A 14,677-nucleotide genomic window follows, 5' to 3' on the forward strand; every position below is an offset into this window, starting at 1 on the left:
GAATTTGAGTACCGCGGCGACAATTGTACCGTTTGATGAGGAAAGCGAGGAAGGCGACTGCGACTACCTTGCAACGTCGCCTTCTTTGCCTGTGCAATCAGCTGTGCGAGTAGCTACGTCGTCCAATGCAGCAATGGAAGGTCATGTCGAGAAGGTGTCGCCTTTGAGCAGACAGGGTGGTTGTATTGATTGAATCTGGGCCATTACTACCGAGAGGGATAGGCTCTGAGACTAAGTGAGAGGACGCCTTGATACTTAGAATCTGTCGCGGTGAGGTATCCGCATGGAAGCATGAGCGATGGAGGAATGACATGCCAGGTGTTCGGTCGCTACTCAAGCAAGCTTTTAAACTCCACTGCGTGGCACTTCGCATGTAGTTCGGTGCTCTCGTGATATGTCTTATCTCAATCTTCCAGTCTTGGATCCTTTCTATTCCTCTCGCTCATTCTTTCACTCATCTGTGTGATCTCCTCGGACGCGTTACTCTCAATCTTCTGAGATCTTTGATCCAACTACAGATATGTCAGTAAATGACTGCGATAGGATTACCGTAATACTCACCCAATGAACAGCCGCAGTCACGCCAAAGAACGCAAAGACGACCACGATCATCGCGATATACCCTTTCTTCCAGTACGGCGCATCGCTTGCTGGATAGAGTGCAATACCCCAAAAAGTGTACAATATCGACTGCACCATACTCATGATGTACAGCGTGACCGATCGAGAAGCGTCATCACCACTGCGTTGAGAGATCACGCTAGCCCATCCGTAGAGAATGGGGTTGACGATGTACGAGGTACCGGCCAAGTAGAATGCGAAGAAAGTTCCAGCGGTCGGAAGATTGGGTATCAACAACAGGATTGAGACTAGAAGCTGCAGAGCGCCAGCTAGTATAACCATCGGTATGCGGCGATTAGTCATGTCGATAACGTAGCCGGCCCCAACGTTGGAGACAATAGAAACGGCCTGTATACCTAACGGGTAGGTCGTAGTCGCATACGAGGAGAATTTCTCGCTGTTTGCTTTCATCCAGAGCAAGAATAGACCTTGCAGAACGATGGCTTCCAATGCGCAGGCTACTACTGAGTAGAGAGTAAAGATGTAAATGTCCGGTTTGGCTAGCAGTCTCTTAACAAGAGATTTGAGACTGATGTCATGGCTCCAATCTTTCTTCGGTGGCAGGCGACCTATTGCTAGCTGAATTTCCTCTTTGCTGAGATAGGGGGCATCTGTAGACTCCGGCAAGTTGGGGAAGAACATGAGTCCGAAGATGCCGAAGGGGATTCCCATTGCACCGTCTGAAAGCGATTAGTGGCGATGGTCTACCTCAAGAGGTGGACGTACTGATAATAAACACCCATTGCCATCCTTGAAGCGAAGTCTGTCCATGCAGACTCTCGTTCATCGCAGTCATCATCACACCAGCGAACATGCTGCCAATCTGCCCAATAGCCGTAAAGATGGCTGTACGTTTGGCAATTTCCAAAGGCTTATACCAGCTACCAAGGATATAGATGGTGCCGCTATAGAGACTTGATTCGAAGAAGCCCTGGAAGAACCGGACTACGCATAGCTGGGCGTAGGTTTTGCATGCCGCAGAGCACATCGTTAGGCCGGACCACACTAGCAGGGTAAAGGGCAGCCAGAACCGGGGCGCGACTTTCTGAAGGATGAGGGCATGGGGTATTTGACCAACACAGCTGCCCGCAGTAAACATGGCAAGCAGAATGCTGTATTGGTCGCCCTCGAGTCCGAGAGACTCCTTCAATCCGGACACGTAGGCATTGGCGAAAGCGCTGCGATCAAGGTAGTTGAAAAAGTATGCAGCGCAGCAATACACCTAGAACACCATTAACTGCCGTCATGTCAAAGGCATCTTCTCCCCACCAGTATAAAGCAATCTGCGGTTGGTTAGATGCGCAACGTGGGGATCTGACGGGTGGTTCCGACGTACCGAGCTTGCGAACCAGTCGCCTTTCGAGATCTACCATGTTGTCTAAGCGTGTGTAACCAGACCGATCATGGTGAGAGCGAAGCATGGCTATTGCATTCATCTGAACTCATGCAGGGACGGCGCGATGTGGAGGTCATGGTGACGGTACCTTGCTGGCCACAAACGAGCCAATCATATGCCCGACTTTGCTAAGCATGAGCAAGTTTCCGTTATCGTAAGAGAAGGTCCTGCGGGAGCCAAGTCGCGAAATTTCGGGGGCGACTATCGTGACCAGTCGACCGCGCTTGCCTGGAATAGACACAAAGTCCCTAGCTTTGTTGTGGCGCAGCTACGGGCGGGATCTCGTGATGGCTACCTTCACTTGCGCGATGATTAGGCATCACAACCACGACAATGCGCACAGACTCTACGGCCCGATATGAGGCTATGGGAGAGTCGCACTCACCAGATCGCACTGGAAAACATTGATCAACATCAACTTTTTGTATCACCAGCCCGAACCATAACCCAAGCCCCGGTCTGAGTCAAAGGCGCACTGCACTCTCCGTTGATACAGACTACCACTCAGGTGTCTACATCGCGATACCACCTTCAACATGACCACCTTCAACACGACCACCTTCAATATGGTCACCACTCCACACATCGTCGCCCCCACAGCCCCCCACACCCACACCATCATCTTCCTCCACGGCCGCGGCAGCTCCGCCAAGACCTTCTGCTCGGAGCTCTTCGAAAGCGAGGATTCTTCCATTCGAAAGTTCACCGACATCTTCCCCAGTATAAAATGGGTCTTCCCCAACGCACCATCATCCTGCGCAGTTACCGAGCGAGAAGTAATACCGCAATGGTTCGACATGACATCCGTACAACGGCCCGACCAAGACGCCGAGTCGCAGAAAGAAGAACTATGGCAGAGCGTCGCGCAGATTCTAGAAGTCCTTGAAGAAGAGATGAAGCCTGTGGGATTGCGCAATGTGATTATAGCGGGGATGAGTCAGGGGTGCGCTATTGGTATTTTTACTTTGGTCACTTCTGGTATTCGCGTTGGAGGATTCATGGGGCTGTGTGGGTGGTTGCCGTTGGCGGAAGAGCTGTCTCTTCTCATGGGGGTGCCTGGACGAGAGCGGGGTGTGTTTGAGATGCCGTTGCTTTTGCAGCATTGCAAGGACGACGAGGTTGTGCCTGTTCGGAATGGGGAGAAGCTTAGGAAGAAACTTGAGGAGTGGGGTGGGGTCGTGGATTGGAAGTGCTTTGAGGAGGGTGGGCATTGGCTTAATGAGCCTAGGGGTATGGATGGGTTGGTGGAGTTCATTCAGGCGGTTATGAGGGCTTCGCCTTTCCCTATACCCGTTAAAGAGGAAAAGAAAACAGAGGAGAAACCGAAGAGCAGAGATTGGTAGAGCGGTGTGGACTTCTAGGAGGCAAGTGTTGGATGTTTTCCTCTGCGGGGTGCACGGCTAAGGGAGGACTTCATTGTAGATATTGTTTCATATTCATACATGGCTTGAATAGACCTTGGAATGGAGATTGCACTCCTACCACCTCTCCCTCGGTGCCTTGCCCTCCATCGTATTCGTCGTCCTGCATCTGCACTCCACGCATCCAGAGACCCTATCTACAGCAAAGTCTTCCCACTCCTCAAAGCCTCCAAATCACCCATAGTAAACCTCACATACCGATCCTCACCCGGCTTCATCCACATAACCACATCATCACCACCACCCACAACCTTAGTGCCAAATTTATCAATCTCCATACCCTCCGTCCGCAGCGGCGCCTTATTTTGCTTCTGATTATCCGTATTACTTGCTTCCTTGACCAAGCGCAAGAAGACCGGTACTGCGTATCTCGGCAGCTTGCTCCTCGAGTACTCCAATAGCGCCTTCCAGTCGAACGTCTCGGGACTTACGCCATCGGCAAGTCGGAGAGCGACGCAGCCAGCGCGACCATCATGGCCAGGGACAAGTGTACCGTATACGATAGCCTCACCCACACCGGGGTACTGTCCGAGAACTTCTGCTACTTCAGCTGTAGACACGTTCTCACTCTTCCATCGGAATGTATCGCCTAGTCGGTCAAGGAAGAACCAGCGTCCATCGTCATCCCGCCTTAGTGCATCGCCAGATCGGTAGAACAGATCGCCCTTCTTGAACACGTTCCTCTCGAACTTCTTCGCCGTAGCCTTTGGGTTGTTGTGATACCCAGCGAATGCTTCTTCACTGGGTACAGCGACCAAGATCTCGCCACCCTCGTTATACGAATTGCGCCTCACGAATCCAGTCTTGGGGTCCCGGAGTAGCTCTCCAGTTTCCGGGTCGATGGGAACAGGTATGTATACGTCGTGAAGAATTCGCCTGATAATAGCACCGTGCTGCGCTACTGTCGTCGCTGTAAAAGGCCCTTTGCTGTGGACCACCATACCCAGAACGCCTTCTGTCGAGTTGAAGAATTCTATTACTTCAGGGACGTTGAAGCGCTCTTTGAATCGGTTCCAGACGTCGGGTCGCATACCGTTCCCGTACATGGCGCGTAATCGGTGGTCTCTCTCCCGTGGATGTGGTGGCGCCATAAGCAGATATCGCGCTGCTTCACCGACGTAAACGAAAAGCGTAGACTGGGAGTCGTGGATGTCGTCCCAGAATGTGCTGACGGAGAACTTTCGTCCTATCGCCACGCTAACACCACCTGAAAGCGCTGATAAGACAGATAGGCCACCTGTACCGTGGAAAAGCGGCATGCAGCAATACCATCGGTCTCCGTTAGGCCCGGCTTTCTGGTCGAAGGCAAGGGTTTGCGGATTTCCTCTTTCGTGGAAACGGTTTACCATGAACTTTCCTCCTTTTGGTAAGCCCGTCGTTCCTGATGTGTATAAGAGACATGTCGGATCGGAACCCTTAACGTTCTCTCTGTACTGATCGCCAGGTACTTGAGTGCTGTGCTGCTGAATCTTGTTAGTCAGGTCTTGATCGACCCTGAAAGCTGTGACACCCATCTCTTCCACGGTCGTCCTCACACCCTCAAACCGTTCTTGACATCCCTCTTCGTCGTCAACAAGTACGACTTTCACATCCGCGACTTTAAGACAATGCACCAGTCCTTCTCCTTTGAGATTGTAGTTGAGGTGGGCAGGCGCGGCACCGATGGAAAATAGACCCAACCAGATAACCATGAAGTCTGCGCTGTTCATCATGTAAGTAGCGACCATATCGCCCGGCTTTACGCCTTGAGCGAGAAAGAAGTGTCCCCATTGGACGGCGCCATCGTGAACTTGTTGCCATGTGTACGTTTTCTCCCGCGACCAGATGGCTAGGTTGTTGCTGTAAAGTGGAACGTGAGTCGCGAAAGCGTACCAAGGGGATAGCCTCTTAGATTTCTCTATGTTGACTTAGCTCCGGACTGCGTCTCGACGTAAGTAAAAGTATCGCTGGGCTACATACCGAGTTGCTCATAGTAGCTAGCTGCGTTCTTCTTGAACCTCAGTCCCCTCAGGTCCTGTGCAATGTGGTATTTCGCGTTGATGTAGGCTACTAGCCCGGAAATAGCTGCTACAGATGCAGCAGCCGCTGTTGCGTCCATCTTGACTGATCTCGGTCTCTGATTCCTCTTTCGGGTAGATGTTGGACGTGGGTGTGAGAGAGGCACTGGGAGTGAAAAGCTTCAATTCAAGGAGGAAACGCAATGGCCCGGTGTGATCGTCTTCCACAGTTGCCGTTTGTCGGTCCTACTGCTAGCTGAGTCCGGAGCTAATAAGATACCGAGGTCGAGTCAGTTTAGTGGGTCTTGCGAGACGCGTAGTGAGTGCGGGGGTGACCTAGCGCGTCGGACATTTGTACAGCGATTGCTTGTCTCTCGGGGAAAGCTTTGCGAGGCGTGGAGCGAAGTTTGACTTATGACGGTGGTGTTTGCTGTGGCAGAGGCTTGTGGCTGAGACGGCTAAAGATCACGGTCAATGTACCAACGATAACCACGATGGTATCAGAATGAGGCTACCCTTGCATACGGATGACAGCTATATTTCCTTTCTTATCTGCGAAATGTATATGCTGACCTCTGGGTGTCATTCGACGCAGCTATACAACGGCTCGAAATCTCTCGATCGTAAAACGCGTCTTCCCAATGTTTTCAACATGAACTTGGCACAACACGGCCATTGTCCTATTTGACTGCCTTCTTCTCCTTCTTGCCAATGTTCTCCGTGCCCGGTGGCACCTTAAGTCCTCCAAACACCAATGCGCCCACTCCGACCATGCCGGCAGCTCCGGTCGCATATGCCGTCTCGCGGCCCGCCCACCAGTAGAGGGTGCAGAAGATGAGGGGTCCGAGGGAACGTCCGATTTGACCTGACATCCGTTAGCAGATGTTCCGATGGAGATGGGAGTCTTGGCTTACCGAAGCTCCGATGGTTGCCCAGCTTGTTGCCTCGCTCATCGGCGCTCGCCTCGAATGACGAGAGACTGTTGAGGCCGGTAACGACCGTCGCGCTTGTTACGGCAAGAAGCGCGGCGGCCCCGTATAGTGCGCCCTGCGTCTGGACTCTTCCGAGCATGAGGAAGGCGATGGTGCAGCTTACCACTCCCATTTGGACCACTTTGAGAGGGTGCATCCGCCGCACTACGGATCCTTGGAGGAGAGACGCGACTAGTCCAATGAAACCAAGCAACCGGCCAGAGTCCTTGGCCTGGTAGGAGAAGAGGTCGTATGTCATGAAGGGTAGCGAGAACTCCATGCCGCTGAAGAATAGGATGAAAGTGAAGTGCGTAGCGTTGAGTAGGAAGTGCGAGTTCGTTCGGCCGCGAGGTTTTGGTGCTTCGCTGCCTTTCGCATGCCCGTTCGTGGTGCCGTTCTCAGCCCTGCTCGCCGATGGTAGCGTCTCTGGGAGGCTGACGTAGAGGTAGATGGTCTCTGAGACGATCAAGAACAGGGAGAAGCCCGCTGCCATGGCGAACGGGTTCTTGTCCATGACTTGCAGTGTAGACAGGTATGCGCCCAGCGCCGGCCCGAAGGTGAAAGCGATGCTGAAGCACACGCCCACAAGCGCCATGGTCGAGCCTCTCTGGCTGTCGTCGCTGATGTCGGTCGCGATGGCCATAGCAAGCTGGACGTTGCCCTCGCTCAGTCCTCCCACCACGCGACTGGCAAGGAAGGTGCGGAAGTCGGTGGCTGCAACCCAGAGCGCCACGCTGAAGATGTTGCCCACCATGGACCACAGAAGAGCTGTGCGCCTGCCATATTTGTCTGAGAGTGTTCCGATAAAAGGAGACGCGACTGCCTGGCACAGCGAGAAGAGCGATCCGAGTGCGCCGCCGAGCAGGACTATGTCGTAGCGGGAGTTGATGGGTTTCGCGAACGAGTTCTTGTACGCATTGAGGCCGGCGAGGATCTTGGAGAGAATCGTGTTCGGGTCTCCGGTTTCATGGTTACGGTAGAACTCGATGAGTTTGGGGAACAGCGGGAGGATGAATGTAAAGGATATCTGTCAGGGTCAGCCCACGCGAGCGGTTACACGCGACGGGGATGACGTACCAAGTCTAGCAGCAGCGAGATGAACAGCACCTTCAACACCCTCTTCCGCAGTGCCGGCGGTACCGGAGTCGTGTCTGAGCCCATGTCGAAGATGTGCGATGGTTGTCCAGCCCAGTCGCAAGAACCCCGAAGCAGCGAATGGAGATGTGGACACAAGTAATCGGCGGCAGCTGTCTGGTTAAAAGCAGCGCAGCGAACGAATAGAGGGGAAGGGTCTAGTTCAGCTTGGACTGCAGACCCTCATCTAATGATACACTAGAAATAGAACAAGTCGCGAATTGTGGTCATTGGTGGCAAGCGCCGAAGTGTATTCGGGTCATGACGAAGTTTGGCCGTACGCGGGTGGCTCTGTTCGTGAAACAGGTGGAACAGGTGGGCACGAACCACATACTTGAAACACCACAAGAAAGTATCTGAGGCAGCCACGGCACCGACGCCCACATGGACAGAGTCATTGTACTGGCATGCTGCGAAAAGGAGATGTGGCATCTGTGAGCGCGCCATGGCTTGAGCAAGCATCGCAGGCGCGGATGCGACGCTCGAGTAGACAAGCCGAGGCAATGTGGAGCTTCACGTCGATCATCCATCCCCAGCATCACCCGACCAAGCCGATAGCGTACGTGTAGACGGCGAGCCTTCCGACATTCCAAATGGTCTACCAAAGATACTCGTAACATTCTACACTGTTCCAGGCTCACGATGGGCAACCCGGAGGCTGATCGGCTAAAGGCAATGGCAGCCGTACAGGCCATGTTCGAGAAGTACAAGCTACTTGCAGCTCGTAGGCCAAAGAACCACGTCGTATGGAAACATCAACACCATTCAAGAAGCTACTATTAATCATAACCAGGATTTTGACCGGGAAGTCATGCTGAATCTGGAGCTTGTGGATGCCACTCTCGATGGTACCGTTACCTACGAGTTCTTCATTGCGCCCAACCTGTCCAACTTGAACAGTATGTAACTAGGCGTTGGTCGTATATTCGCGATCTATGGCTGAACTGCGACAGATGTCATGCATGGAGGTGCTGCTGGAGTCATATTCGACATGTCGACTACCACAGCACTTTGTCCCCTAGCTCGGCCTGGCTTCTGGGAATTCATGGGCGGTGTTACACGAACCCTCAACATCTCCTATCTCAAGGCTGTGCCAATCAACACCAGAGTGAGGCTCAACAGCAAGGTAGTGAGTATCGGGAAGCAGATGGCCATGATCCGAGGCGATATGACCAGTCTGGACGGAAAGATCACATACTGTACCGTGGAGCACCACAAGGTGAACGCGCCCGTGATCAAAGAGCATCTAGACGTAAAGACGGCATGGGATGAGGAGTTCGCCCGAGAATGGAAAGCGAAGGGACTAGAAGACGTGAAGAGTAAAATATGATGAACTTGCTCAGGCCAAACGCCGAGACATGAATTTTGTACACTTGCTTCGTAGCATGCTGTGACATCATTAAGAGTCTTTGCTCCATCGTGAATGTCGGCAAAACTGGTATCATATGACCTCCGTCTATTTCCTCTTGTTGAACTTCTTGGATTCTGTAATGGGTCAGTATCGTCCATACACCCCGTCTTAGATGCATGGTGCTTACCAGCAGCAGTCCTCTTCTTCTTGGGCGCGCCCTTTCCTCTTGACTTTGCAACATTCAGGTGCTCCAGCCAGTCTTCCTCTTCTTCATCGATGATCTGGTGTTCGGGGTAGAGGCTTCGCAATTGACTAATTGTTCCTATCCGCGGCGGGTAGTAAGAAGCGACGGCGGGACCCTTGAGGCGCTGGTGCAGGATGCGCGATCCGAGACGGATGCGTTCGGGGTTGTACGTGGTGTTGAAGACTTTGCATTGGACCTGCACGTGTCAGTGAGATGAACGAAGACTTTGTCAGTAATCATACACACCCTCATCAGGTCCAAGACCCTCTGCCGTGGGACCGCCATTGTGCCTGCGATGCGGGTCCGCGGCGTTGCGGCGATATCTGAAATGTCGCGGAGGTGCCCTTGGCGCTCCCGACTAGCGCGACTGAGCCTCTCACCAACTTTCGAGGCACCAAGCCGTCACCAAGCACTCCCCGAAGACTAACCACAGTTCCTAGCTATGGCGTCGCAAAAACGTGGCGGAGGCTTCAATCACTATGGCCGCGACCAACAGCACAAGAGGCATCAGCCTCAGCCTCAGCATCGCAATGGCGCGAATCACAATTCCCATCCACCCCAGCCTGAGCTCTCGTCCATGGACATGCAGACTGGACTAACGGCTCTGCTGGACAGATTTGTCGCAGAAGAGGCGACTGTCGGGGCAGACAAGGATATCCTCCATCACGCGCACGAGCTCCGCCGCCTACTTTGCGCCCGGGACAACCCAATCTCTGCCAGAGCGAAGCGCGAGCTCGACGAGAAACGGCCTGACAAAGCAGTCAAGGTCGCCATACCCGAATACGTCGAGCGCAAAGTACGTGCCGCCCAGGACCTGCCTCCCCTACCGCCTATCAAAGAACCCCATCTGCACGAAGCCGTCTTCACGCATCGATCCGCCATCTTCGATCCTAGCATCCCTGGCTCCACGCTCGGCGGTGACCTCAGTCTAGACTACGAGCGACTCGAACTCCTCGGCGACGCCTACATCGAACTCATTGCCTCCCGCGCCCTCTACAACCGCTTCCCACATGTCGATGTCCCAGACCTCTGCACATGGCGCGAACGACTAGTTGAGAACTCGGCTCTGAGCAAGTTCTCCAACGCCTATGGGTTCCCAGACCGACTGAAGCATCGCTCTCAGTGGGACAAAAACTCCAAGCAATACCAGAAAGTCGTCGCCGACATCGTCGAAGCCTATGTCGCAGCAATCGTGCTATCCGATCCAGAGAACGGATTCGAGACCGCAGAGACATGGCTGACTGAGCTCTGGGCCCCACAACTCCTTGGATTCAAGGAGAAGATCATCGAGAACCCCCAAGCCAGAGACCAGCTCAACAAGCTTGTTCTCGGCAAAGGCGTCAAGCTCATCGCCAAAGAGGAGAAACCCATGACCTACGACTCGAACAGCGTACAGTGCTACCACATCGGCATGTATCTCACCGGCTGGGGCTACGACAACGAATGGCTCGGCAGCGGCGATGGACAGAACAAGGTACAGGCGGGTGTCGCCGCGGCCGCAGACGCCCTTAAGCGGAATAGCCCAGTACTGCAAGACGCTATACGGCAGAAAGATGAGCTGCGAGCCGCGCGCTTGAAGGAACAAGAAGAGAAGACTGTAGGAGGTCCTGAACCGCAGAACACCCTCAACACTGAAGCGTCCAATGGTAAAGTGTCAGACGATCAGGATGCTACACAGAAGAAGCGGAAAAAGGAAGATGACGATGCGTCACATGAGAAGAAGAAGCATAAGAAAGAGAAGAAGCACAAGACTACGGCTGACAGCTCCTGATCGCGCCGTGTCATGACCACTGCCAATACCATTGCTCTCGGATTGAGCCTTGCTGAGTACGAACTTCCTCGTGCCTAACTCACGATGTTTTCCCATGTAGGTGATGGCTAGGTAGGTAGGTAGGTAGGTAGCCATCAAGACGTGTCCTCTTCGCTCGATGCTCCCATTGTAGTTTCGAGCATTGAAGGCCTGTCCCCCATCATCACTATTCAAAACTCGACGAGGATAAGTAACTTGGCCTGCTAAAGTCTTGTCCCCGTCACGATCATCTATACGCAAGATTGCTGCACATCAGCGCAATGCATGCCTGATTCCTCTATAGCAAATCCAGACTATGCATAATTGGACGAAGAGATTCGGATATCCAGTAGCATACATCGAATGCAAAGATCCAAAACCCATCACCCACTATATTCAATTCTGACGTAACGCATCCCACGCCTCAAGCTTTTACTTCCTACGAAGTCTTTGGTATGCCTGCCCTAAACGCCGTATGTTTCCAATGTTCCCCTCTACTTCTTCAGCGCCCGTCCAGCGATATCCTTGCGATACTGCATCCCCTCAAAGTGTATGCACTCGACGCCCTTGTAAGCCTTCGCAACAGCTTCTTCCAGCGTAGGCGCCGTAGCCGTAGAAGCGATGACCCGGCCACCAGCAGTCTTGAGCGTGTTATCCGCGAAAGAGGTTCCGGCGTGGAAGAGAACAACATCTATGTCACATCAGCACCATCACAACCTTCATACATAGAAAAAAAGAAAGGAGACTCACCCTCAGGAACATCATCCAGCCTCATAACCGTGCCCTTCTCATAACCCCCCGGATACCCCCCCGCAGCCACAACAACCGTCGCAGCACTCCTCTTCGAAACCTTAACATCCACCCCCTCCAGTCTCCCGTCCGCACACGCCGCCATAACCTCCGCTAAATCCCCCTCCATAAGCGCCAGCAAGCTCTGCGTCTCTGGGTCTCCAAACCGGACGTTGTATTCCAGCACCTTCGCCCCGTTCTTCGTCATCATCAGCCCCGTGAAGAGCACGCCCTTGAACTCGAAGCCCTCGGCGCGCATGCCGTCGACGGTGGGTTGCAGGATCTCTTTGTCGACTTGCGAGAGCACGTCTTTCGGTGCGATAAGTGTGGGCGCATATGTGCCCATGCCGCCGGTGTTGGGGCCTTGGTCGTTATCGTAGATGCGCTTGTGGTCCTGTGCGGGTGGAAGAGATTTGATTGTGCGGCCGTCGCTGAAGGTGAGGATGGATAGCTCGTCGCCTTCTAGGAATTCTTCGATTACGACTTCATCGCCTGCGGTGCCGAATTCGCGGGTGAGCATTATGTCTTTGAGCGCGGCGTGGGCTTCTTCTTTGGTTTGTGGGATGATGACGCCTTTTCCTGCTGCGAGACCCGAGGCTTTGATTACAACGTTGTGGGAGATGGAGTCGAGATACGCTTTCGCTTCGTCGTATTTGCTGAAGTTCTCGTAGGCGGCGGTGGGGATGTTGTGCCGTTTCATGAAGTCTTTGCTGAAGGTCTTGCTGCCTTCCATGCGTGCGGCGGCTGCGCTGGGGCCAAAGGCTTTGATGCTGCTGAGGCCATTGTTGCGGAAATAATCGACGATGCCGGCGACGAGGGGTGCCTCGGGCCCGGGTATTAAGAGGTTGATGTTCTTTTCTTTGGAGAAGGTGACGAGGCCGGCGAAGTCGCTGTCTTTTACGGTGGTTACGTTGGTGACTTTGTCGGAGAGGGTTGCGGTGCCGCCGTTACCGGGGCAGACGTAGATGTGCTCGATCGAGGGCGATTGCAGGAGTTTCCAGGCGATGGCGTGTTCGCGGCCGCCGTTGCCGACTAGGAGAACGCGGAGAGATTCAGACATGGTGTGTGGGATGTGTGCAATGGCTCGTTGCGTCGTGAGAGTGTTTGCGCCTGGAAATTTTTGGGAGTGCATGCCCCGCCGTGGGGTAGTATGCAGGGATCTGCGGGAGTGAGGTCACTCAGCCCTACCGGGTCCCTGAGCTGTCTCGTGTCTTTCACTCATGACACTGGACTAGACATTTACTCAGAGAAAAAATACAGTAGACACCCCAGTTCTGTTTTACCGTCGCGTCGTATGAGTGCTAAAGCATCTAAGTCTTCACATAGGTTCAGCGGGGAAAGGCTATGACCGATGGTAAGATAATGCTTGCATTCAGCCGAATGGTCTACACTACTGGATTACGGATGAAGACTTGGAATAGGGTATCGATGTAGTAATAGTGTACATACGCTGAAAAGTGCACTGAAAAGCAAGCTGACCCCAGTTCATACGACGATGGACCTGCCCTCATATCGTCGTCCACAAGACTGACGACACTTGCAGTTGCACCTGCAACCTTTCTTGAGGGATCCATACCAGTAGTCCTTCAGGCTCGCATCAAGCTGCAGTATCTGGATAGACACAAGAATATAGATGATCTGCCGATCTTTGCGTTCTTCGTGCGTAGTAAGCCAGTAGAGTATGAAGATGGAGACGGATCTCATCAACATCCATGTGATGTCGTAGAGGAGGTGGCCAATGACAAATGACTATCCATCATTCTCGCGCTCAATACTGCGCTCGTGTTCTCTGACGGAATGACTTGAAGCGCTCATGGGTGGCTCCGGAGCTGATTTGACTTGAGCGTCGAGCTCCGAAGAAGGCACAAGCGTGTCGTCTGACTGCGGCTCTGCAGGCGAGCATTCGCGTTTGCCGAATAATTCCCGTCGTACAGCACCTGGAATAAAGTCACATCAGCCAAGGCCATTGTGATTTTGCTTAGCCTTCATGAAGAGCTGACCTAGCACATCAGGCTGTGCTATGCCAGGATTCTGCATGTATGGTTGTTGCTGATGCATGCTCGGCATGTGTTGGGTGTTGTGGTGGTGTATGCTGAAACCGGCGTCTTGTTCGCGTTGTTGGCCGAAGAGCTCTCGTAGAGACAGTTGGCGGCCCATCGGGGCAGAGGAAGCGGCCTCGGCAGGCTCGGTCGCTTGTACGGCAGGTTCGAGGGCTTCGCGGCTCGCTCTTGCCCTGTCGGCGATGTCCATCATCTTGGCGGCGGTCTCGACACGGCAGTTGGCGGTTGAGGCAGGTGGTGGGTCGGCGAAGATCCAGATGCCGTAGACCTGCTCGCCCTGGATGATGACATAGGGATCGGATATCTCCATCTCTTCACTGCTAGTGAGCTCCTGGTAGAAATTGTCCAGGCCGCGACGGTTGAGGATGATGGCGCAGTATCGCTCGGCCCCGATGGGCGAGGGAGTCAGCTGGCAGATGAAGAGAGTACCCTCAATGCCCATCTTCTCCCATGACTGCGTCTCAAGGTTGAAGGTATACAGCGCGGCGTATGGCGTGACGTGCTCTATGGCGACGAGGTCGGCGTACTCGCGACGCAGGACGGAGAAGTTGAGCTCCTCATTTGATCGCGGTGGTGGGAGGGGCACGTCGACAGCAGGCGGCGCGTCTGTCTCGTAGTCTGACGGCTGGGGAGGCGCCTGGCTCTGGTTTGCGCGGCCTTTGCGGTGTGGCGCCATGGCTCGATATGGATGTTTGTTGCGGTGGAGGTGAAGGAGAGGGAGTGTGGACGGGATTGGTGTAGTCAGGCACCGAGCCCTGGAAGCTCCTGCCCTGCAGCGTGGGATGTCGCGGGGAGCTAAGCACAGCCATGCCAGCCCGGCTCTTCATCATCGTCATTGCTAGCAGCGGACTGTGGCTCAACTGCCCGCTTAATCACACAGAGTAATCGCCATGGGATGACTGCC

At 53.8% G+C, this 14,677-nt stretch overlaps 9 protein-coding genes across 9 annotated transcripts; 3 read left to right on the top strand and 6 right to left on the bottom strand.

Annotated features, from left to right (window-relative positions):
- Positions 1-404: 404 nt before the first annotated feature.
- On the bottom strand, positions 405-1,994 carry J4E85_010738 (uncharacterized protein; the record flags this gene model as incomplete). Its single annotated transcript, XM_051474944.1, has 5 exons — positions 405-512; positions 562-1,301; positions 1,348-1,843; positions 1,891-1,904; positions 1,958-1,994. The coding sequence occupies 5 exons, from the start codon at positions 1,992-1,994 to the stop codon at positions 405-407; spliced, it is 1,395 nt and encodes a 464-aa protein (XP_051321161.1).
- A 559-nt stretch (positions 1,995-2,553) lies between these two features.
- On the top strand, positions 2,554-3,360 carry J4E85_010739 (uncharacterized protein; the record flags this gene model as incomplete). The annotated part of the gene is made up of 2 exons (XM_051474945.1): positions 2,554-2,737; positions 2,780-3,360. The coding sequence occupies 2 exons, from the start codon at positions 2,554-2,556 to the stop codon at positions 3,358-3,360; spliced, it is 765 nt and encodes a 254-aa protein (XP_051321162.1).
- Positions 3,361-3,575: 215 nt separating this feature from the next.
- Positions 3,576-5,536, bottom strand: J4E85_010740 (uncharacterized protein; the record flags this gene model as incomplete). Its single annotated transcript, XM_051474946.1, has 2 exons — positions 3,576-5,335; positions 5,398-5,536. The coding sequence occupies 2 exons, from the start codon at positions 5,534-5,536 to the stop codon at positions 3,576-3,578; spliced, it is 1,899 nt and encodes a 632-aa protein (XP_051321163.1).
- A 579-nt stretch (positions 5,537-6,115) lies between these two features.
- On the bottom strand, positions 6,116-7,567 carry J4E85_010741 (uncharacterized protein; the record flags this gene model as incomplete). Its single annotated transcript, XM_051474947.1, has 3 exons — positions 6,116-6,300; positions 6,350-7,433; positions 7,484-7,567. The coding sequence occupies 3 exons, from the start codon at positions 7,565-7,567 to the stop codon at positions 6,116-6,118; spliced, it is 1,353 nt and encodes a 450-aa protein (XP_051321164.1).
- Positions 7,568-8,182: 615 nt separating this feature from the next.
- Positions 8,183-8,870, top strand: J4E85_010742 (uncharacterized protein; the record flags this gene model as incomplete). The annotated part of the gene is made up of 3 exons (XM_051474948.1): positions 8,183-8,284; positions 8,334-8,439; positions 8,494-8,870. The coding sequence occupies 3 exons, from the start codon at positions 8,183-8,185 to the stop codon at positions 8,868-8,870; spliced, it is 585 nt and encodes a 194-aa protein (XP_051321165.1).
- A 126-nt stretch (positions 8,871-8,996) lies between these two features.
- On the bottom strand, positions 8,997-9,420 carry J4E85_010743 (uncharacterized protein; the record flags this gene model as incomplete). Its single annotated transcript, XM_051474949.1, has 3 exons — positions 8,997-9,025; positions 9,079-9,331; positions 9,382-9,420. The coding sequence occupies 3 exons, from the start codon at positions 9,418-9,420 to the stop codon at positions 8,997-8,999; spliced, it is 321 nt and encodes a 106-aa protein (XP_051321166.1).
- A 157-nt stretch (positions 9,421-9,577) lies between these two features.
- J4E85_010744 (uncharacterized protein) lies at positions 9,578-10,906 on the top strand (the record flags this gene model as incomplete). The annotated part of the gene is made up of 1 exon (XM_051474950.1): positions 9,578-10,906. The coding sequence occupies one exon, from the start codon at positions 9,578-9,580 to the stop codon at positions 10,904-10,906; it is 1,329 nt and encodes a 442-aa protein (XP_051321167.1).
- A 512-nt stretch (positions 10,907-11,418) lies between these two features.
- Positions 11,419-12,773, bottom strand: J4E85_010745 (uncharacterized protein; the record flags this gene model as incomplete). Its single annotated transcript, XM_051474951.1, has 2 exons — positions 11,419-11,615; positions 11,675-12,773. The coding sequence occupies 2 exons, from the start codon at positions 12,771-12,773 to the stop codon at positions 11,419-11,421; spliced, it is 1,296 nt and encodes a 431-aa protein (XP_051321168.1).
- Positions 12,774-13,666: 893 nt separating this feature from the next.
- J4E85_010746 (uncharacterized protein) lies at positions 13,667-14,449 on the bottom strand (the record flags this gene model as incomplete). The annotated part of the gene is made up of 1 exon (XM_051474952.1): positions 13,667-14,449. One exon carries the CDS (start codon positions 14,447-14,449, stop codon positions 13,667-13,669), a length of 783 nt encoding a protein of 260 aa, XP_051321169.1.
- Positions 14,450-14,677: the final 228 nt, after the last annotated feature.

This window comes from Alternaria conjuncta, assembly GCF_024043145.1.
Source record: "Alternaria conjuncta strain BMP 0040 chromosome Unknown scaffold_26, whole genome shotgun sequence".
In the NCBI taxonomy this organism is placed as follows: Eukaryota; Fungi; Ascomycota; class Dothideomycetes; order Pleosporales; family Pleosporaceae; genus Alternaria; species Alternaria conjuncta.